This window comes from Lethenteron reissneri, chromosome 21 (genome assembly GCF_015708825.2).
Source record: "Lethenteron reissneri isolate LAM-NWPU_2019-01 chromosome 21, ASM1570882v1, whole genome shotgun sequence".
Classification (NCBI taxonomy): Eukaryota; Metazoa; Chordata; class Hyperoartia; order Petromyzontiformes; family Petromyzontidae; genus Lethenteron; species Lethenteron reissneri.
The window spans coordinates 18,646,590-18,668,527 of NC_083799.1; the positions used below are offsets into that span (position 1 = coordinate 18,646,590).

At 53.6% G+C, this 21,938-nt stretch overlaps 1 protein-coding gene across 2 annotated transcripts; it reads left to right on the forward strand.

Moving 5' to 3' along the window:
• The first annotated feature begins 2,620 nt into the window (after nucleotides 1–2,620).
• LOC133345358 (coatomer subunit zeta-1-like) lies at nucleotides 2,621–21,680 on the forward strand. Of its 2 annotated transcripts, XM_061556042.1 has the most exons (10): nucleotides 2,621–2,713; nucleotides 7,083–7,151; nucleotides 9,195–9,276; nucleotides 10,511–10,602; nucleotides 11,407–11,462; nucleotides 12,141–12,218; nucleotides 13,230–13,281; nucleotides 15,040–15,078; nucleotides 19,727–19,759; nucleotides 20,939–21,680. In XM_061556042.1, the coding sequence occupies exons 1-10, from the start codon at nucleotides 2,696–2,698 to the stop codon at nucleotides 20,984–20,986; spliced, it is 567 nt and encodes a 188-aa protein (XP_061412026.1). In that variant the 5' UTR covers nucleotides 2,621–2,695; the 3' UTR covers nucleotides 20,987–21,680. The 2 variants fall into 2 exon arrangements, with proteins under 2 accessions (XP_061412026.1, XP_061412027.1); XM_061556043.1 differs by lacking the exon at nucleotides 19,727–19,759 and having other exon boundaries at nucleotides 2,622–2,713.
• The last annotated feature ends 258 nt before the right edge of the window (nucleotides 21,681–21,938 follow it).

Genomic DNA, 21,938 nt, shown 5'->3' on the forward strand with positions numbered 1-21,938 from the left:
GAAACGTCGTGAATTTTTTTTATTTTATTTTACTTTTATTAATTTAAAATTTTCACCTACGTGACTTTACCGAAAAAACCTAAGAATATGAACTTGAGAGCTCGTCAAATTCCTCCAGCAGCACAGAGAGGACCCCCCCCGCCCCCCCCCCCCTCGGTAATATGGCGCTCCACGTGCCACGCCGGCGTGACGTCACGCTCCCTCGCCACGTGGCCACAGCGATCACGTGACACCTCCCACACCACCACCCCTCCTCCCCATAGACTGTCAGGGTGGGGGGTGGTGAATGGGGGTGGATGGGGGGGGTGGATGGGGGGGGTTGGGGGGGGTGGATGGGGGGGTGGATGGGGGGGGGTTGGATGGGTGGGTGGATGGGGGGGGGATTGGGGGAGGGTGGATGGGGGGGGGTGGATGGGGGGGTGGATGGGGGGTGGATGGGGGGGTGGGATGGGGGGGTGGATTGGGGGGGGGATGGGGGGGTGGATGGGGGGGGGGGGTGGATTGGGGGGGGTGGATGGGGGGGGGATGGGGGGGGGGGTGGATGGGGGTGTGGAGGGGGGTGGGATGGGGGGGGTGGATGGGGGGGTGGATGGGGGGGTGGATGGGGGGGTGGATGGGGGGGTGGATGGGGGGTGGATGGGGGGGGGTTGGATGGGGGGGGTGGATGGGGGGGGGATTGGGGGGGGGGTGGATGGGGGGGGTTGGATGGGGGGGGGGGGGGGATGGGGGGGGTTGGATGGGGGGGGTGGATGGGGGGGGTGGATGGGGGGGGGGTGGATGGGGGGTGGATGGGGGGGTGGATGGGGGGGTGGATGGGGGGGGGGATGGGGGGGGTGGATGGGGGGGTGGATTGGGGGGGGGGGGGGTGGATGGGGGGGTGGATGGGGGGGTGGATGGGGGGGTGGATGGGGGGGGTTGGATGGGGGGGTGGATGGGGGGGGTGGATGGGGGGGTGGATGGGGGGGGTGGATTGGGGGGTGGATGGGGGGGGTGGATGGGGGGGGGTGGATGGGGGGGGTGGATGGGGGGGGTGGATGGGGGGGGTGGATGGGGGGGGTGGATGGGGGGGTGGATGGGGGGTGGATGGGGGTGGATGGGGGGGTGGCATGGGGGGGTGGATGGGGGGGGTTGGATGGGGGGTGGATGGGGGGGTGGATGGGGGGGGTTGGATGGGGGGGGTGGATGGGGGGGGTGGATGGGGGGGGTGGATGGGGGGGGTTGGATGGGGGGGGTGGATGGGGGGGTGGATGGGGGGGTGGATGGGGGGGTGGATGGGGGGGGTGGATGGGGGGGGTGGATGGGGGGGGTGGATGGGGGGGGTTGGATGGGGGGGTGGATGGGGGGGGTGGATGGGGGGTTGGATGGGGGGGGTGGATGGGGGGGGTGGATGGGGGGGGTGGATGGGGGGGGTTGGATGGGGGGGGTGGATGGGGGGGGTTGGATGGGGGGGGTGGATGGGGGGGTTGGATGGGGGGGTGGATGGGGGGGGTTGGATGGGGGGTTGGATGGGGGGGTGGATGGGGGGGTGGATGGGGGGGTGGATGGGGGGGGTGGGGGGGGGTGGATGGGGGGGTGGATGGGGGGGTGGATGGGGGGGTGGATGGGGGGGGTGGATGGGGGGGGTGGATGGGGGGGGTGGATGGGGGGGTGGATGGGGGGGTTGGATGGGGGGGGTGGATGGGGGGGGTGGATGGGGGGGTGGATGGGGTGGGTGGATGGGGGGGGTGGATGGGGGGGTGGATGGGGGGGTGGATGGGGGGGTGGATGGGGGGGGTGGATGGGGGGGTTGGATGGGGGGGGTGGAGGGGGGGGTGGATGGGGGGGGTGGATGGGGGGGGTTGGATGGGGGGGTGGATGGGGGGGGTTGGATGGGGGGGTGGATGGGGGGGGTGGATGGGGGGGTTGGATGGGGGGGTGGATGGGGGGGTGGATGGGGGGGTGGATGGGGGGGGTGGATGGGGGGTGGATGGGGGGTTGGATGGGGGGGTTGGATGGGGGGGGTGGATGGGGGGGGTGGATGGGGGGGGTGGATGGGGGGTGGATGGGGGGTGGATGGGGGGGTGGATGGGGGGGGTTGGATGGGGGGGTGGATGGGGGGGGTGGATGGGGGGGTGGATGGGGGGGGTGGATGGGGGGGTGGATGGGGGGGGTGGATGGGGGGGTGGATGGGGGGGGTTGGATGGGGGGGGGATTGGGGGGGGTGGATGGGGGGGGTTGGATGGGGGGTGGATGGGGGGGGGTGGATGGGGGGGGTGGATGGGGGGGTGGATGGGGGGGTGGATGGGGGGGGTGGATGGGGGGTGGATGGGGGGGTGGATGGGGGGGGTGGATTGGGGGGGGTGGATGGGGGGGTGGATGGGGGGGGGGGATGGGGGGTGGATGGGGGGGTGGATGGGGGGGTGGATGGGGGGGGGATGGGGGGGGGATGGGGGGGTGGATGGGGGGGGTTGGATGGGGGGGTTGGATGGGGGGGTGGATGGGGGGGGTGGATGGGGGGGGTTGGATGGGGGGGGTGGATGGGGGGGGTTGGATGGGGGGGGGGGTTGGATGGGGGGGTGGATGGGGGGGGGGATTGGGGGGGGTGGGTGGGGGGTGGATGGGGAACTCGCAGGTCACGTGACGCAGGTCCAGCTGGGCACGTGACGTCACGCGGCACGTGACGTCACGTGGGGTCCACGTCGGCAGAGACGGCGGCATGGAGTCGTCAGCGATGGTACCAGCGCGGCTGTGCGCTGCGCGTCTCGCGTCGCGTCTCCCCCTCTCTGTCCCTCGTGTCTCCGCGTCTCCTCCTCCTCATCACCCTCCTCCCCTCTCTCTGCTGCTCCTCTCCCACAGCTGATGTTTACCCCTCTCCCTCCCGTCCCGTCTCGCTCACCTCTTTCTGCTCGCTCCTCCACCACTTTCTCTCTCCACCACTTCCCTCTCCTCGTCTGTTCTCAACGACCTCCCTCTCCTCTCCTACATCTTTCTTCTCTCTCTCTCTCGCCCCGTCCTCCACTCGCCGTTCCGTCTCGAGCCATCTTCCTCCCTCCCCCCTCTCTGCCTATCGTCCTCTCTTCATCCTCCTCCTTCCCTCCCTCCCTCTCGCGTCTCCCTTCCTCGTCTCCCTCTCGCGTCTCCCTTCCTCGTCTCCCTCTCGCGTCTCCCTTCCTCGTCTCCCTCTCGCGTCTCCCTTCCTCGTCTCCCTCCCCCCCGTGGGGGCTCCGGCAGAGCTGCAGGGCACGAAGAGCTTCTTGACGAGGGGCCTCTGTCGCGTCACATGCGGCGGGCGGTGTGCGGGACGTCCGCACTCATTCACTTAAAGTGCCACGTCTATTGACAGCGGTGTGCGTGTGTGTGTGTACGTGTGTACGTGTGTGTGTGTGCGTGTGTACGTGTGTGTACGTGTGTGTGTGTGCGTGTGTACGGTGTGTACGTGTGTGTGTGTGTGCGTGTGTAGTGTGTGTACGTGTGTGTGTGTACGCGTGTGTGTACGTGTGTGTGTGTATGTGTGTATGTGTGTGTGGTGTGTACGTGTGTGTGTGTGTACGCGTGTGTGGTACGTGTGTGTGTGTACGTGTGTGTGCGTGTGTGTGTACGTGTACGTGTGGTGTGTGTGTACGGTGTGTGCGTGTGTACGTGTGTGTGTGTGTACGTGTGTGTACGTGTGTGCGCGTGTGTGTGTGTGCGTGTGTGTGTGTTACGTGTGCGTGTGTGTACGTGTTGTGCGTGTGTGTACGTGTGTGTGCGTGTGTGCGTGTGTGTACGTGTGTGCGCGTGTGGTGCGTGTGTGGTGTGCGTGTGTGTGTGTGGGTGTGTACGTGGTGCGAGTGTGTGTGTGTGTGGTGTGTGTGTGTGCGTGTGTACGTGTGTGTACGTGTGTGCGCGTGTGTGGTGTGTGCGTGTGTGTACGTGTGTGGTGCGTGTGTGCGTGTGTGTACGTGTGTGCGTGTGCGTGTGTGTACGTGTGTGCGCGTGTGCTGTGTGTGCGTGTGTGCGCGTGTGTGTGTGTGTGCGTGTGTGTACGTGTGTGTGTGTACGTGTGTGTGCGTGTGTGTACGTGTGTGTATGTGTGTACGTGTGTGTGCGTGTGTGTACGTGTGTGTACGTCTGTACGTGTGTGTGTACGTGTGTGTGCGTGTGCGTGAACTTCTTTCGCGCCGTACGTAGCCAACCGCGCTCATCGGGAGGTGCGGGTGGAAGGACAACGACACTAAACGCAAAGTAGAAGTTCTAAAAGGAATTAGTTTTCAATCGACATTTGTTCAGGGAAGGAAAAAAACAAACTTGAGGTTTGAAAGACTTTAGAGGCTTTCATAGGAATAATAAAAACAAGTTGTATTATACTGCTGGATGAAGATCTCACAATGACTTTGCCCCCCCCCCCCCCACTGATGTTAAATCTGAGAGGAGGACTCCGTTCGTAGTGGATGGAGTGCGCTAATCGCTGCGCCACCACTCCCCCCAGTGGTGGATACGTGGCCGAGCAACTCGGGTTCCTGGCTCTCCTCTCAAGTTTAGTCGACTTAGCCAGCCGAGATATCAGGATGAGTCATTTGCACGAGTGACCTGAATCAATTATTTCTTAGGGTGGTGCCACGTTGGCGAGATGTTGACTACCTCGCCTGGTATACAGGAGGTCGTGGGTTCGATCCGTGACCCTGATGAGATGTTGACTACCTCGCCTGGTACACAGGAGGTCGTGGGTTCGATCCGTGACCCTGATGAGATGTTGACTACCTCGCCTGGTACACAGGAGGTCGTGGGTTCGATCCCGACCCTGATGAGATGTTGACTACCTCGCCTGGTGTACAGGAGGTCGTGGGTTCGATCCGTGACCCTGATGAGATGTTGACTACCTCGCCTGGTGTACAGGAGGTCGTGGGTTCGATCCCGACCCTGATGAGATGTTGACTACCTCGCCTGGTGTACAGGAGGTCGTGGGTTCGATCCTGTGACCCTGATGAGATGTTGACTACCTCGCCTGGTGTACAGGAGGTCGTGGGTTCGATCCCAGACCCTGATGAGATGTTGACTACCTCGCCTGGTACACAGGAGGTCGTGGGTTCGATCCCAGACCCTGATGAGATGTTGACTACCTCGCCTGGTCTACAGGAGGTCGTGGGTTCGATCCGTGACCCTGATGAGATGTTGACTACCTCGCCTGGTATACAGGAGGTCGTGGGTTCGATCCGTGACCCTGATGAGATGTTGACTACCTCGCCTGGTATACAGGAGGTCGTGGGTTCGATCCCGACCCTGACGACGCCTGTGTGTGTTTGGGGGGTTTGCGTGTTCTCTGTCTCTCTCGGGGTTTTCTCTCCACATTCAGAAGCGCGGGTTTAAGACGATTTGCCTGCTGTAAAGTCCCCACGTGATGATAAGCCACTTCGTTGAGCTGCCATTTGTGGCCAAGGTCGCTTCTGAAAACGAGCTATAGATGGCTCAGTTGGCCTTACCTGCTAAACATAAATCATGTCACGCGTGTGAAGTGTTGGTGTGTGAAGTGTTGGTGTGTGAAGTGTGTGCGTGTGAAGTGTTGGTGCGTGAAGTGCGTGTGTAGTGCGTGTGTAGTGAGTGTAGTGTGTATGTGAAGTGTGTGTGTAGTGTGTGTAGTGTGTGTGTAGTGTGTGAAGTGTAGTGTGTATAGTGTGTGTGTAGTGTAGTGTGTAGTGTGTGTAGTGTGTGCGTGTGTAGTGTGTGTGTGAAGTGTGTGTGTGTGTAGTGTGTGTAGTGTGTGTGTAGTGTGTGTGTGAAGTGTGTGAAGTGTGTGTAGTGTGTAGTGTGTGTGGAGTGTGTGTAGTGTGTGTGTGCGTGTGTAGTGCGTGTGTTGGTGTGTGCGTGTGTAGTGCGTGTGAAGTGTGTGTAGTGCGTGTGTAGTGCGTGTGTAGTGCGTGTGTAGTGTGTGTAGTGTGTGCGTGTAGTGTGTGAAGCGTGTGTGCGTGTGTAGTGTGTTGGTGTGTGCGTGTGTAGTGCGTGTGTAGTGTGTGAAGTGTGTGTGTAGTGTGAGTGTAGTGTGTGAAGTGTAGTGTGTGAAGTGTAGTGTGTGTAGTGTGTGTGTGAGGTGTGTGTAGTGCGTGTGTAGTGTGTGTAGTGTGTGAATCATGCGAAATGTGTGCGCCGGGTGGCGCGTTTCCAACGGCCTCGATGCAACGCGTGCGGCGCTTGTGGCTTGTGGTTGCTGATCTGTATCAGAGATGACATCCGCGCGGGTCCGCCCCTTGCAGTGCTACTAACACCACCAGGCTTTCGAACCGAAGTTGTGTGGTACACTTGGGCTGTGCTGTCAAGGAAGTCAGTGCAAAACAGAACTTTGGTTGGAGAGCCGCGCTCGGTTAATGCATGACGATCCTCCCGCACCCCCTCCACACACACACATGCCGCACGCCAGAGTTGGGAGTGTGGAAGCGGCTTTCGCACGACCAGGCAACGCGTCCCCCAATGTCTGGCAACATGCTGGCTTCCCGTATGTTTGTCTCTTAGCATTGACGTGTGTGTCATATTTCGATGTAAAGCTTTCGTGACTGCAGGGATTCATCTTCTTGGTTCTTTCGGTAAAGTCACGTAGAAGGGAAATAATAAAATAATAAAATAAAACAAAAAAATAATTCTCACGACGTTTCGGCCACAACGCAAGCAGCCGTCCTCAGGTGAAGACCAGTTCTGTCGGGGAGACAGCGTCGTTAATATGCGTGCGTCTTGGGTGTGTTGTGTCTGCTCACCGGCTCAAAGTCGCGTACGCGCGCTGCGCTACGACACCCGGCAACCCGAGTTCGATTCCCGCTCACGGACATCAACACCATCGGTCGCGATTATCTGCACCAGTCCTGGGCCTCCCCTAGGTCAACTCGGCCTCATATGAGTACCTGGTGCAGTGTGTACAAACATCGTTACTGGGGAGACAGGCGTTCGGGCATAGTGCTGGCACATCCACGGCCTCGTGTGCCGTGCCGACCTTCGTAGGTGCCGCTCACCAACAGCACTTGCCCTCAACTGTCTGTTAGGCTATACGGGCGATCTTTGTGTCTGTGCCTTTGTGTCCGTAGCACGTGGTAGACGCTGACAAGAGTTATCTTTTTCTACGTCTCTCTCGTGGTCTGCAGGAGCCCTCCCTGTTGTCGGTGAAGGCCATCTTCATATTGGATGCCGATGGGGAGCGAATCTTCTCCAAGGTGGGGCGGTGGGGCAGCTGCTCCTGGAACTCGGAGACCCTTCGTGAAACATATCCATCCCAATCGTTAGCTACCGCGTCTCTTAACTAATTGTGCTTAGAAAATGTTTGTTGTTTAGCGCGTGCGAGTGTGAGACTGCTTTTTTGGGGTTTAGTTTGTTGTCCTTCTCCCGCACCTCCGATTAGAACGGTTGGCTACGTACGGTGCGAACAGACTTTCAACATACATTCGTACATACAACTCGCTGAATTTGGTCTCTGCCGGTTGAATATTTAGCTTTCCCTGGGGTTGGGGGGAGGGGGCCCCCCCGGGTACTGATGGGGGGCTCGAAATGAACGCTAAATCCATTGCCCCGCTCTGTCTTTATCATTGATGATGGTCTTCTACGTATGTATGTCACATTGGAATAGATCAGCCATTGTACATTCACACACTATGTATGGGCAGCAGAGGGCAGTGCAGTAATATCGTCTGATTGTAGAGTCATACCCACATTTACGTCTCGCCGTTTTTACGTCGTTCCGGAAATAAGCCGTCACTTTGTTTTCAACACCGCGACAGGATTTGCGTCGCCTTGACCCCGCACTTACGTCACGTGACGGCATCATCATCATCATCATCCGTCCTTTCTTGTTATCCGTCGCCTCTCGGCCTTCGCCTCCACCACCTGCCCCTGTAAATCGCTTTGATTTCTGTCGTTTCACTATTCGTCATCGCACCTTTTAGGAAGCCATCCCCGACGCAAGCCGATGGTATTACTGTATCATCGGCTTACATCAGAGATACCCGATACAGTAATACGAAAGGCATGCGTTATTCAGAAAACACGCGTAAAACTAAATTTCGTAAACCATCCCCTGCACATTTTTCGATTTAAAGCTTTCGTGACTGCAGGGATTCATCTTATTGGTTCTTTCGGTAAAGTCACGTAGAAGGGAAGTAATAAAATAATACAAATAAAACATAATAAAATAAAATAATTCTCACGACGTTTCGGCTACAACGCAAGCAGCCGTCTTCTTCACCTGAAGACGGCTGCTTGCGTTGTAGCCGAAACGTCGTGAGAATTATTTTATTTTATTATGTTTTATTTTTATTATTTTATTACTTCCCTTCTACGTGACTTTACCGAAAGAACCAAGAAGATCATCCCCCGCACAGCGCAGCGAGCACTCTACCGACGAGATTGAACAGCAGTCGTCCTATGGCGTTGAATTACCATGACACTACCGCTCGCCGCCCGCTTCACAGTGGACTTTATAAATATCCCCTGGTGTCGTTCGCAAGAGTCGGCTATTGTGCGGAGGTGTCGGTGTCCAAATTTGCCAACTTTGAAAAAAGAAAAATGACCCGCAAATTACTCCGTTGGGATGGGAATACACAGAGCAATCATCACCTCCCCCCACTACTGGCAGATTAATTCCCCGTGTGCAGGCTAGGCGCTGAGTCACCTTGTGCCTATAGGGACAGCTGCCACTCGGGGTCCCCCCTCCCCCTTTATATATATATAAGTATTGTCATTAAAGAACCCAGAATATAGTGGGAATTTAAAAAGGGAGGGAAAAACAACGGATAACGTTTGCCAAGGTAACAAGCATCCTCGGAATTAGGGACCGAACAAGGGCATCTGGGTTCGCTGCCAATCCGCGGTAGCAGTGTGTATATGAAGGGGGGATGGGGGGTAGATAATTGGGCTCCTCCTTAAAAAAGTTTAAGACGAGATGTGGTGCACAGCGCTCGGAGACTTGCCCCCCCCACCCGCCATCCCCCCATTGACGCATCGGGCGCTACGTCGAAAAACACAAACCGTTGTCGTTCCCGTCACAGAAGTGTGGAATTTCCACGACTGCACCGGCCAAGGGAGATGAGCGGCCCGCTCATGGATGACAATGCTCGTGTGTGGCTGTGGGGGGGGGGGGACGCGTGTGTGCTTGGACCGTTGGGTGAGACTCATCGTCATCCCCTGATGTCGTCGCTCTGTGTGTGTGTTTGTCCCTCTTTCCCCACCCACACGCCCCTCCCAAAACCGCGCTGCGTGTGCAGTATTACGACAACCCCCACCTGACCGTGAAGGATGAGAAGACATTCGAAAAGAACGTCTTCAGCAAAACTCAGCGGACTGAGAGTAAAAACTAATTATTTGGCCATCGCGCGACGTTTGCTGTGGGGTGCACGAGCACACATAACGAAAAAAACACAAAGCACTCGGTACATTCATCAATAACAGTGCGGCCTTAAGAAGTTTGAAATAGAATAGGCGGGCGTTTCTGACAATGGCCCTACTTCTTTCAGCGCAAGACAGAACCGCTCTCGATGCGAGCCTCTTTATTTGCTGGGGGATCCTCTATGTGCTCTGAAGAAGGCCCATTGCCCGAAACATCAGCGTATATTTTTGTATTTGAGTTTTTTTAAGGTCACGGTGCTATTGTCGAATGCGTCGAGGTTTTTTTTTTATTGCTTCGGTGTTTATGGACTGAGAGCAGGCGTGCCTGCGCGTTTTTTTTTTTGCGTACACACTTCACACACTTCAGTTTCCCGCCACTAGACGGAAACGTCCGTGATTGAGACAACGCCCTTGAGGGGCTGGCCCTTATCCCCTGCACCTCAGCGCCTACCCCCTTGCCGAGGTGTGAATTCCTCAATTACTGTGATGACAACACCCGACGCAGCTATATGCGAAGGGGGGTGACCTTGCCTTGCAAAGGTCGCGCGCGCTTGGATTGCCCTTGTCGGTGCACGTATGAAAGCGATTTTAGCGACGCGTGGTGAGCTTTCGGCCACGAGTCACCGGCAGACGCATTCCAGCATCGAGAGGTTCGGGGTGCCAACACCTGTGGTACGAGGATCGCACTGCATCGATAGAAATGGGTTGTCGGGTACCGCTCGTCACAGCCAAAAAATGTAAAGATGCCGACGCAGTGCAACGCAGTTTGGGTTTACGCAGCGTCTGAACCCTTCAGCATCTCCAATTTCGACAGACTACGTAAGGGATATGAAAAGTACAGCGTTGTTTTACGAGTCGACGGTTATATCGTGAAAAAATGTCTGTATTTATCTTGAACCTCGTTTGGGTCAACTCAGCCTTAAATGAGTACTTGGAGTGACGGGTGATTATTTCAGCACTGGGAAGACAAAGGCAGCTTGGCATTGTGCTGGCCACACCAAACCCCCGTTTTGCCTTTTCAGCCTTAATAGGTAATTGGTAATATATTATCAGGCTTAGGGATTAATACGGCTCAATTGAGGAAAATAGATTGATGGTATTCCTTCTTTCAAAATGTATTCGAGTGTTGAGAGACAAACCTCTGCCCTTGGGCGATATCGCAATGGTGAATGTTCGTCCATGCGTTTGTCACCAGACGAGATCGCCCTGCTGGATGGGCTCACTGTCGTGTACAAGAGCATCGTAGACCTGCACTTCTATGTCATCGGCAGCTCCCAGGAGAACGAGGTATCCGCATTGCCGAGCGGTGCGCCCGATGCATGTACAGTCTGTTTTCTATAGCGCGTGTTTACATGACGGGAATTGAATATGACGCGATGAATGCATTCGGGAACACGTGTTTTTTTTATAACGCGGATGCGAATTGGATATAACGCTATTGAATGAACAGAGCTACGTCGCACAAGTAGGAATCAGCGGTTTTGCGGCTGCCCCGGCTTAGCATCACACAAGGCGGGATGCTGCTGGATGCTTCTAGATGCTTCCCACGCTCTTCAGACTGTGCTTTGCCCGAAGTTTTGTATTATAACGCAATTTTTTTATATAACGCGATGTTCTTCATGAACGCAACTACTGCGTTATAGGAGAACAAACTGTACATTAAACTTCTTTCGGCACTGTACGTAGCCAACCGTGCTAATTGGAGGTCCGGGGAAAAGGACAACAACATTAACACAAAAAGCACTTCTAAAGAGATGAGTTTTCAATCGAGATGATTTAAAAGTGTGGACAGATCCAGCGGCTTCCGATTATCGGAAGGGAAGAGCGTTCCCAGACGGCCGCGGGAAGCGTGTCTGAAAGCGCGCGACTCGGTAACCGTCTTTGATAGATGGTTAGCCAAAAGCCGCCGCCACCGCCACTGCTGGGAGGATGACCAGAGTTAGCGGGATGAGACCGCCGTTGCCCGTGCCACGTGTGCGCGTCAGCGGTGCCTTGCAGCGCCGCGTGCCGGTGGAGGAATCGAGTGGTCGTTTACGTTTGTTTCTCACGGCCGTCTACGCGCGTGCGTGCGTGCGTGCCTGCGTTGTGCAGCTCATGCTGGTCGCTGTCCTCAACTGCCTCTTCGACTCGCTCAGCCAAATGCTCAGGTAGCCCTTTTGCACTCGCGAGACATTCCATTGATGTTGCACAGGTGAAATGTTGCGCCCGTGTTTTGTGTGCGCTGGACCCGAAAGAATTTTAATAATAATTATAAATTATAAAAATGTTTTAGTTTCAAACAGCCTCCCCGATTCATGCAAATTTGCATCTGCAAATCGCTGAGGAACCACAGACCAAGCTGGAAGGCAGCAAGCGAGGGGGTGAGCGGGATCTACAAACAATTGGCCAAGCTCTGTGGTCCTCTATATATGAAGATGTTTTCAGCCAATTAATGTGTTGTGTGTATATACATCTGGAAGAAAACCAGGAGCACCCGGCGAATATTTAATGGAACACTCAATGAGCAAAATGTTTAAATAGTACTTTCATCCTCAGTTTCCACTATTTATATGTGCACGGAATGTTTATATTGTGTGTGTGTGAATATATATGGCTTATATTCGGGGTGCTCTGGCACGGTGGTCGACGCACTGCACTATGAATCCGGCGATCTGAATTTGATTCCTGGCTATAACCAAAACTGCTCCCGTGCCTTCCCTAAGTTGACTCGGCATTAAATGAGTTTCTAGTGTAAAGCACCGGGGATGCAAAGGGAGTGGAGTATGGTGCTGGCCACACCACCGTCTCTGTATCTGTCTTTGTCTCCTCGGGCATTCTCTTGGCAGGAAGAACTTGGAGAAGAGGACTGTACTGGACAACATGGAGGGGGTTCTCCTGGCCGTGGATGAGATCGTGGATGGCGGGTGAGTCGTTGCACGTGGCTCTTAATTGGTTCACGCGGATTTCATTTTCAGGGTTCGGCAGTCGTCTGAGAGATTGCAGTTTGGGGCGCCGTGGTGGTGAGATGTTAACTGCCTCACCTGGTATGCAGGAGGTCGTGGATTCGATCTCGACCCAGACGCCTGCTGCTGTATATTTAGAGTTTGCTTTTCTCTCCGTGGCCTCCGCATCCTCTGTTTTTCCCCTCCACATTTATAATCAACATGCATTCAGAATATTTGGCTGCTTTACATTTCCACGTGATAAGCCACTTCGTTGAGCTATCATTTGTGGCCAGATCTCCTCCTACCTGGTAAAATAAAGAATACTCTTTGGTTCTTTCGGTAAAGTCACGCAAGCAATCGTCATCAGGCGGAAGAAAGAGGAGGGAAGTTGCTGATGCAGGCTGCTGCTTGTAAAGGTTAGAAATGGGCGTAGCCTCAGAGTCATAAACGGGGGGGGGGGGCTAATGATGTTAAAGTGAGAAATTTGCATGTAAATGTACTATGTAAATGTTATTAGCATGGCAATGTAAGCTTGCAGCGCACTACTTGACTTTACCGAAAGAACCAAAGGGTATGGATTCCTGCTGTCACGAAAGCTTCAAATAAAAAATAAATAATAGTTTATAGTTTTATAGTTTTGAGTGAAAAAGCATCTTAAACGCAATGAAGTTGCGGGGCTTAATTTCAGCTGGGTTCTGTTTGATGTTGCCAGCGCCCAACACATCACATCCAGTATTCCTCTCTCCGTGGCTCTGAGTCACGTGGCCTACTCCGATCTATCAGCGGCCCCCGAAAAATACTTGGCGAGAAACGTATCGCTGCCAGAGAGGGTTGCAACGCGACGCCGACAGACGTGAACACACGGAGGTTGGCGGCGAGGTGCCATGTTGACAACTGGAATGAGGCAATGTCATGCCGGGGATGAGATCGTCGTAAGCCATTAGATTTGGGACGCGTTTCTAGCGGATTTGGTCTCTCCCTTCTGCGCAGAGTGATTTTGGAGAGCGACCCGCAGCAGGTGGCACAGAGAGTCGCCTTGAAGGTGAGTTCTGCCATGACTCTCGTTGTCACTGTTGGCTCCCCGAGCAAAGGGCCTCACACTGCCGCCACCTTCCGCCACCTTCCGTCTGGTGTGCAGGAGATTCGTGGGTTCGATCCTGACCCCTTGACGCCTGTTATATATTTGGAGTTTGCGTGTATCTCTCTCCCTGTGGTCGCGTGGATTTTTTTTCTGGGTCCTCCGATTTTTCCCTCTGCATTTAGAATCAATGTGCGTTCAGAGTATTTGGCTGCTAGGAATTTCCACATAAGCCAATTTGTTGAGCGATAATTTGTGACCAGGTCACTTCTGAAAAAGAGCTATATAACTTAGTGGGCCTTACCTGGTAAAATAAAAAATTGTTTAGTTGAATAAACAGGGGGCTTGGGGAGGCTTTCATACAACGGTGGATAGAGCATGGCTGCTGATGATAATTTATTATTAAAAAAATGTATTTTAATTATCTATTCACACATCAGATCTCCAATACCTGGTCATAGTAGTATGGAATTTCCACGACTGTCTCATCAAAGCCACCAATGGAAACGAGCACGTCCCCCCGCGCTCACTCGCGTGGCAGAGAAGATGCCGTACTCGCCGTCTCGCGGTTGCCAGCTTGCAAGCCGAGCCTTTGGCCAGTTGTAGGTTGGAAAGTTCACGATTGCGAACGCCGTGGTCATGAATGACAACTACGATGGCTACGACGACGACATTATAAGCCCCCGTTGCCCTTCGTAGATTTGCTGACGTCGGTCAAATGCACCGGGCGAAGATTTACAGCAGCGGGTAGCTCTCTCCGTAGCCGTCTCTTCGGCCCCGCTAATTGGTACCTAACCGCGGTCGCTGATTTGACCTCCCGCTGCAAGCATCCCGTCACCCCCCCTGTGGAGCTTTTCGCGAACGCTCGCCTGCTTTGCTCATCGCCGCAAAATCACTAGCGGCCAGTGTTCCGAGCCAGCGCTTTACGATGGTTAAATTAGTAAAACAGCGTTCTGGGGTGTGCACGCACACACGCACGCACGCACACACACAGCGGTAGCAGCAGCGGTGCGAGCGTGCACTCTATATTTAGCTCACTAGCCGCTGTCCGTAGAGAAGCGTCAGCACGGTGGCCCTTCGCCGTGACGCTTCTCTGCGGTTTGGCGTTTTTAATCAGACAGGCGCTGGTGACATCGTCATCTGTTCTTACCCGCCCCTACTGGACATGTGTGAAAAACAACTGTATAGCTTATCGGATTCCTCCAGTGTAAATAAATATTCCGATTCCAATCTTCCAAGCAAAGAGCTTCCGGGATGGGTGCTCAGCATTGTCTCTCGGCTGCCCACCGGGTGAGGTTCTCTTGCATTGTGAATGTATCTTTTTTATTTGAGTGCGTTTCCTGTACATATGTATATTGATTTAGTTTTTGCACCATGCATGGCTGACAGTGCTAATCGGAGGTGCAGGGGAAGGACAACAAACTGAACACAAAAAAGCAGTACCTTTAGAAGCACAATGGAGCATTGATTCTCCTTTCAATGAATATCGATTCTCAAGCTCGCAATGCGTTCATGCATCGAATTGTGCGTGTGTGTGTGTGAGTCCACGTGACCACGGGGTGAACATGCAAACTCCCAGTATTCAGCAGGTGTCAGGGTCGCGATCGAACCCATGACCTCCTGTATACCAGATGAGGTTGTTTAACGTCTCGCCACTGAGGCGCCCCAAATAAGCTTATTATTCTGGTAAATATTGGCTGCTGAACGTGCGTTGTCTTGCAGGTTGACGATGGATCACTGTCAGAACAGACCGTGTCGCAGGTAAGCGTTGTCACCACACACGCACACGAGTCCACAATGCCACAGTCTCTACGAATGTGTTAGTCGCTCATCGCTCTGGCCCCCGTGCACTGTATATTAACATGGCAATAATCTCACACTGACCAATGAACCATTCAATTAATTTCAATGTCTTTTCACAAAAAGGCTGTTTCAAGTATTCACGCTTCCTAACATGTGTGTGTGTGTACGTGCATGCACGCTTCGGCAAGAACAACCCCCTACCTCCTCGTGGTGCTAGACGGGCAACGCTGTCATGGACAGTGCTGTGTGGGGGAGGGCCAATTCCGATTGACCTTTCCCCTCAGGGTGTTGGTAACTACCACAGCGGCCAAATGGGGGCTCTGGATGGGTGCGAGGGGCTGGTAACCCCTCCACCTTCAATAAATTACCACAAAACCACGTAAAAAATATCTAATTAATAAGCTTGTGCCGGAGGCCCCAGGGGGACAGTCGTCTATGACATCTTCTGGCCAAACCCCATTTGGCGGAGCCAGGAGATTACATTTTTACCCGCGGGGCTCCTCCAGAAACAACAAAAAACCACTACGGATGGCCACATGGAATGTTCGAACGCTCACTGTGGAGGAGAGGCTGCCACTCCTCTGTGGGGAGCTGGACCGGTCCCGCCTGGATCTCTGGCATTCAGGAGGTCTGGTGGACCGGCTCTGGCTCCTGCCACCATGAGGGGTGGACAGTCCTCTACTCGGGGCAGGAGACTACCAAACACCAGGGAGTGGCTCTTCTTCTGAACAAAAGAATGAAGGGGGCGTGGGAGCGTGGCGGTGAGGTGTGGGAAGCTGTAAGCCCCAGGCTACTTTGGGCTCGGCTTCCCATCAACCGGAGGCGAGGAGTGGTGGTCGTGGTTACTTATGCCCCTACCGAAGATGAACATCCGTGGAGGGATGCAGGCAAGGCCGATGAGTCAGATGCCTTTTACGACCTCCTGTCAAAGGTGCTAGCTAAAGTGGCCCCTCGGGATAGAGTCATCTTGTTGGGTTACTTCAATGCCCGAGTTGGTCATGATGCTGGCACCTGGTCTGGAGTGATTGGAAGGCATGGTCCAGATCAGCTCAATGACAACGGTAGGAGGCTGCTAGACTCTTGTGCAGCCCATGGGCTTGTAATTACCAACACACTGTTCCGGCATCGGCACATCCACACAACATCATGGATGCATGCCGGGTCCAAGCAAGAACATACTGCTGGACTACATAGCGACGGAACAGCGGATGCGGGCCCATGTCCTTGACACCAGGACCGACCATGGAGCTGATCCTGCCCTCTTACCATCGACTTGTCATCTATAAGATGCGCCTGCCATTCTTCCACTGGTGGTGGGTGTACACCCAGGACCCCATTCCGAACTAAGGTGGCCTGGTCTCAGCTCGCTGATGAAAGTTGCAAGTGAGAATTTCATCATCGCTTGCGGCTGGGGTAGGTATCGTCCCCCACTCCTCCTGACGTCGAGGGTAAATAGGCGAGGTTTAGAACTGTGACTCAAGCAGCTGCAATGGCTGCTTTGGGTATGCGGTGCAGAACTCCCCAGAGACCCTGGCTGACAGAGGAGGTGTTCACGATGGCTGAGAAAAAGCGACAGGCCCACTCTAATCGTCTACAGCATCCCACGTCAGAGAATGAGGAGAGCCGTAAGGTGCTGCAAGGATGGATGGGTGGTGGTCGCGGGTTGCTGAGGAGATGGAATCTGCTTCAATGGCCCACGATCACAAATTCCTATTTAACTCCGTCAAAAAAGTAACCTGCAGCGCCACACCTATTACCATCATTAGGGGAAAAAACGGCGATCCAATCTCCGACCCCTAGGAACAGGTTTACAGATTTGCTGAGCATTTCTGTAAAGTCCTCGGGGAGGGGAAATCCATCGACATGGAAAACATCGTGGGACAAAGTGGGGATGACTCTGCTGCGGCTGTGGTGCCTCAAATATTGGAAGAAGTAGTCACCCTCTGGGTGGCTGGCTGAGGTGTCATCTGTTGAGGAAGTACTAAAGGCGATCCAGAGTCTGAGACCAGGAAAGACACCGGGCAGAGATTATCTCCCAAGCAAAATGCTGAGGGAGGGTGGCGTTTGTGCACAGACTGCCCTACATGACATCATAACATTCCGGACAACTGGACGGGTTCCGCAGGATTGGAAGAATGCCTTGGTGGTCCCCCTCTTTAAGAAGGGGGAGAGGCTTGTGGAGCCCCAATGCGGTTTCAGGAAAGGGCGGTCCTGCACAGATGCCATATTTTCTGTCCGTTTGCTACAACAGAGGTGTAGGGAACTACAACAAGACCTACATCTCTGCTTTATTGACCTGGTCAAGGGCTATGATACCATCAGTAGGCCTGGGCTCTGGGTTGTTTTTCGTGCTTTCGGAGTCTTTGACCCTCTGCTCACGATCATTAAGGATCTTCATGATGGTGAGCTGACCCGGGTAAAACTACGTGGCCGGGAGTCGAAGTCATTCTCCGTTCACCTTGGGGTGCGACAGGGATGTCCTCTGGCTCCCACATTATTTAACATATTTTTAGACCACGTAGTTCGTGAAGCCTTTGATGGCTGTACCAGAGGAATTTCCATCTGGTACAGATAAAATGGGAGATTGATCGATGCCCGGGTGCGGTCAAGGGATGGCTCCCTATTGGTCAGTCATGTTTTGTATGCTGATGATCTTGTAATTTCCGCTCACTCAGTGGAGGAGTTGGAGGCGCTGCTGCTGAACCTGGAGCGTACCACTAAGAGGTGGGGCCTTACCATCGGCCCCACCAAAACTAAGCACCTGCCTGGGTATTTGGTACCATCGGACAACCCACCCCCACAACTCTCAATCGGTGATGGGGCAGTTGTGGAGAGAGTGGAGAGTTTCCCATACCTGGGCAGTGTGCTCATGACTGGCTCCGGTTTGACAGCAGATGTCTCACTCTGAATCAATCGAGCGGCGATATATTTTCATCAGTTGCGTAACGCTGTGTGGAAGCTACCTGGTCTGTCGCTCCGCACGAAGCTTCAAGTCTTCTCGGCCACGGTCATTTCATCCCCTCTCGACGCTTGCGAAACGTGGACCCCCCTAATGGAGCATCTTCACCGATTGGAAACATTTAGGCTGGCCTGCTTACGATCCATCCTGCGTTTAACCAGACTGGATTGTGTGAGGAGCTCACAAATCCTTGAAAGATCTGGGCAAAGTCCCATCGGTGAGCTCCTCCGGCAGGCAAGGCTGCATTTGCTGGATCATGTAGCCCGCATGCCCAGTCACCCCATGCCTAAACAGCTTTTATTCGGCCGGATATAGGGGGCTAAACGTGCGCGGCACGGGCGAGAGAAGAGATGGAGTGATGTGGTACAGGAGGATGTGGAGCTGAGTGGACTTGCCGATGACTGGTACCAGCGGTGTCAAGATCAGCCTCTGTGGAGGAGGCTCGTGAAAGACGCTGCTGGGCAGTTGGAGGCAGTCGCCCTCCAACAACAACGGAGGGCGGAGGAGCGACGCTCACAACAACGAGCGGAGCGCCGGGTGGCTAAAGCACAGCAAGTTGGCACAGTAGGGGGCACAGGTGGTGCATCAGCCAGTCATCTCAATCATGTCAGTCACTCAACCCGTGGCACCTGCTGGGTCTGCCCCGTGACCTCCTGCCAGCAGACGTTCGACACTTCACGTGGCCTCAAGGTACACATAGCCTGGCACAAGCATCGTGGTGACGTCACTGCCACTTAGTGGCGAATGGCAGTTGTTGTTGTTCTACGTGCACGCGTGATTCATAATTGATTGTCAAATGTGTGTAGATCGCTCTCCAACAACACAGCAGGAATAAATTAGTCACGTTTGTTCATCACGTGACAGCTTTATTCATTGGCTGTGTCGGGTAAAGAAGGGTCTACGACGCACATTTAACTCTCCCGATCTGAGTATCAATTATGAATCGTAATATTGTCTGCGGAGGCCTACCTGTGTGTGTGTGTACCTTTGTGGGGAGCGGTGGTGTTGTGGCTAGCGGGCTGTGCTGTGAACCAGGCAACCCGAGTTCGATTCCCACTAACGGCCAACCACCAGTGACGATTATCTGAAACGGTCCTGTGCCTCCGCTAGGCCGACTCAGTCTCAAATGAGTAGCCGGTGCTACCGGCCTTCATAGGTGCTACTCGCTAACAGCATTTGCCCCCAAAGTTTGTTAAGGCTATGCAGGGAGTTCTTTGTATTAGCACTTCTGGCAAACTCGTGTAAATCTGTAAACGCTGAGCCAGTGGTACACGACTTCCCTGGTTTTTCAGCGAGCGCGATGCCGATCACACGATCACACACGGTTCGAATTCGACCCTCGATCAATGGCTGCGCCATCGCCGCACACGCGTCAAATAAAAAGCAAGGGACAAGTCCTTACTTACTAACAACTCCTTACTTACTAACAACTCCTCTATAATTTTTCATTGCTGGAGGGGTTGCCCCCCCCTACCTGAAAATCCTGGCTCCGCCATTGATCACGAGGCTTCTCAATCACAACCAATCCATAATTCAGAATGGATGGCGCAGCATCTTTGATGTTTAACTGCAGATCTTTATTTATTTGTGCTTAGCAAATAACAATGCTCTCTTTGTTTTGTTAAACCGTGTTTTTTGTTCATACAGCAAATAGCTCAAAAGCTTGGCATGAAAGGGAATGTAAGTGCATGGCTCCCATTGACCTGGTGACGGGGTAGAGGGTTCACAAGCACAGACGAATTTCAAATCCTATATTTGTTTCCAGTCAATATTGATTCGACAACTTGAAAGGTTTAAAAGTGATTTACAAATTTTTTTCCCCCAATGTGCAATTCTGCTCAAGTATTTTTAAATGAAGTCTGTGTAACGTCTTCCCTTTTTGAAATGCATCTGTGCATTTGAACCCGAACAAAAATCTAATAATAATCTAGTTTTAGCTTTCATGCTTAAACGCAATTTTCCTTCCATTCATTAAGGTGACATTCTGGTCTGCTTCATCATCCGTCCGCCATGGTTTAACATCGCCTCTAAAGACGCTGCTGGCCCTTGCTTGGATAGTATGAAGGTGCCACGGTGGCGATTTGTTATCAGCCTTGCCTGGTATACAGGAGGGTTGTGGGTTTGATCCCGACCCTGACGCCTGTATATTTGGAGTTTGCATGTTCTCCCCGTGATCGTGTGGATTTTTAACCGGGTCCTCTGGTTTTTCCCTCCACATTTAGAATCAACATGCATTTAGAGTATTTTGGCTGCTATTAAATTTCACATTATAAGCCACTAAGTTGACCTGTCATTTGTGGCCAGGTCGCTTCTGAAAAAGCTATATAGCCTTACCTGGTAAAATAAAAATTTGAGTTAGTTTAGTTTATGGGGGCATCAGGGTGGCCTCACAGCTACAAATTCCTGGGTTCCATTCCCGACACAGGCGCCTGTCTGTGTGGGATTCCTCCGGCTTCTCCAGCTTCCTCATCTCATAGTTAAACAATAAAAACTTTCAATGTGTCTGTTATTGGCCAAATGTAACAATGCAAAAAATAAAATACTTGCAATTTAACTCAATTGGGATTACGCAAGGCAGCACCGCGTCCCGCTGCAAAACAAACCTGAACGTTCTGTTTATTTCGGCGGGGAAGGCCCATCGAGCTCGTTGTTATCTCTCTCGATGGGTGTCCTGCGATGGCACTGGTAGAAACTTGGTGGCGGTGGAGTGGGCCCCTCGTAAAAACAACCCTAACAACAGAACAACAACATCAAAAAGTGTGAGCGTCACACAAATGTTCCGCATTGCACACCGCTGCGAGGAACTGACTCTTACATTTCGCCCGTGTGTGTGTGTCTGTGCGTGCGTGCTCGTGGCAGGTGCTGCAGTCGGCCAAGGAGCAGATTAAGTGGTCCCTTCTCAAGTGAAGGATGCCATTGTCTGTGCTCCCAACACATTCCACACGTTGAAACGCCTCCCCCTCCCCAACCTGATCGACACACGCACACACGACCACGCACACACGACCACGCACACACACACACGCGCGCACACACACACACGTGCACCTAGCACCATCGTTGCGTTCCCCACGTTCGGGCGAAACCTCTGCGCTGTGTTTTGCCTCCCGCAGTGAAGTACTATTGCCATTGGGTTATTTATTGTAGGTTGATGTTTCACAATCCATGGGAGAGGGGGGGAGTGGAGGGGATGGTGGGTAATTGAGAATTCGACGAGCTACTTTAACAGGATTCACGTCGAGTCCGTAAAGTACGTTTATTTCACGTCGTAGAAGAGTGATTCGTATTTTGTATTTTAAACGTCGAATAAAACCAGTCCAAGCCGTCCTCAGGCTGTCGCGTTTCGGCGGAAATTTCATCTCTCCGTTGGCCACATATTAGGCGGCGGGGAGAAGCGATTCTACGAATCGGCAGGGGTTGGCCGATTTTCACCGTGCGTTGGTGGGAAACTGCCCTAAACCAGCAAGGCAAACGTTACTCTCGCACTACTCACCTTCCCATCGGTGACTGCGTTCAATTTTGTTTTGCTTGTCTGAAGATATAGAGCTTTGTCGGGGAATTTTGAATCGATACTCGCAGACATTAAAAAAGGGACATTGTATGGAAATGTGTAGACACTTTTGTGTGTGTGTGCGCACATGTAGACGCTTTAAACAAAATTCCGATCGTACCAGCAGTCGTTGTTGAACGTCGTGCTTATTTTACTCGGTGTTTGTCAAGGATATTAACACCCGCAATCGGTGTATGCTGCTTGTCTCTTTAAAATGTCATCGTATCGAGGTGAGCGGGCGGGCAGGTGGTTGGAGGGGTAGGTGGGCGGGTGGGGTAGGTGGTTGGGTGGGTGGGTGGAGGTGCAGGG

What these genes read in the sequence shown, in the direction of transcription:
- LOC133345358 (XM_061556042.1), top strand. An exon ending in GGGAGCGAATCTTCTCCAAG is followed by an intron (nt 7,152 to 9,194) that starts GTGGGGCGGTGG and finishes CTGCGTGTGCAG; the next exon opens with TATTACGACAACCCCCACCT. An exon ending in CAGAACAGACCGTGTCGCAG is followed by an intron (nt 15,079 to 19,726) that starts GTAAGCGTTGTC and finishes TTGTTCATACAG; the next exon opens with CAAATAGCTCAAAAGCTTGG.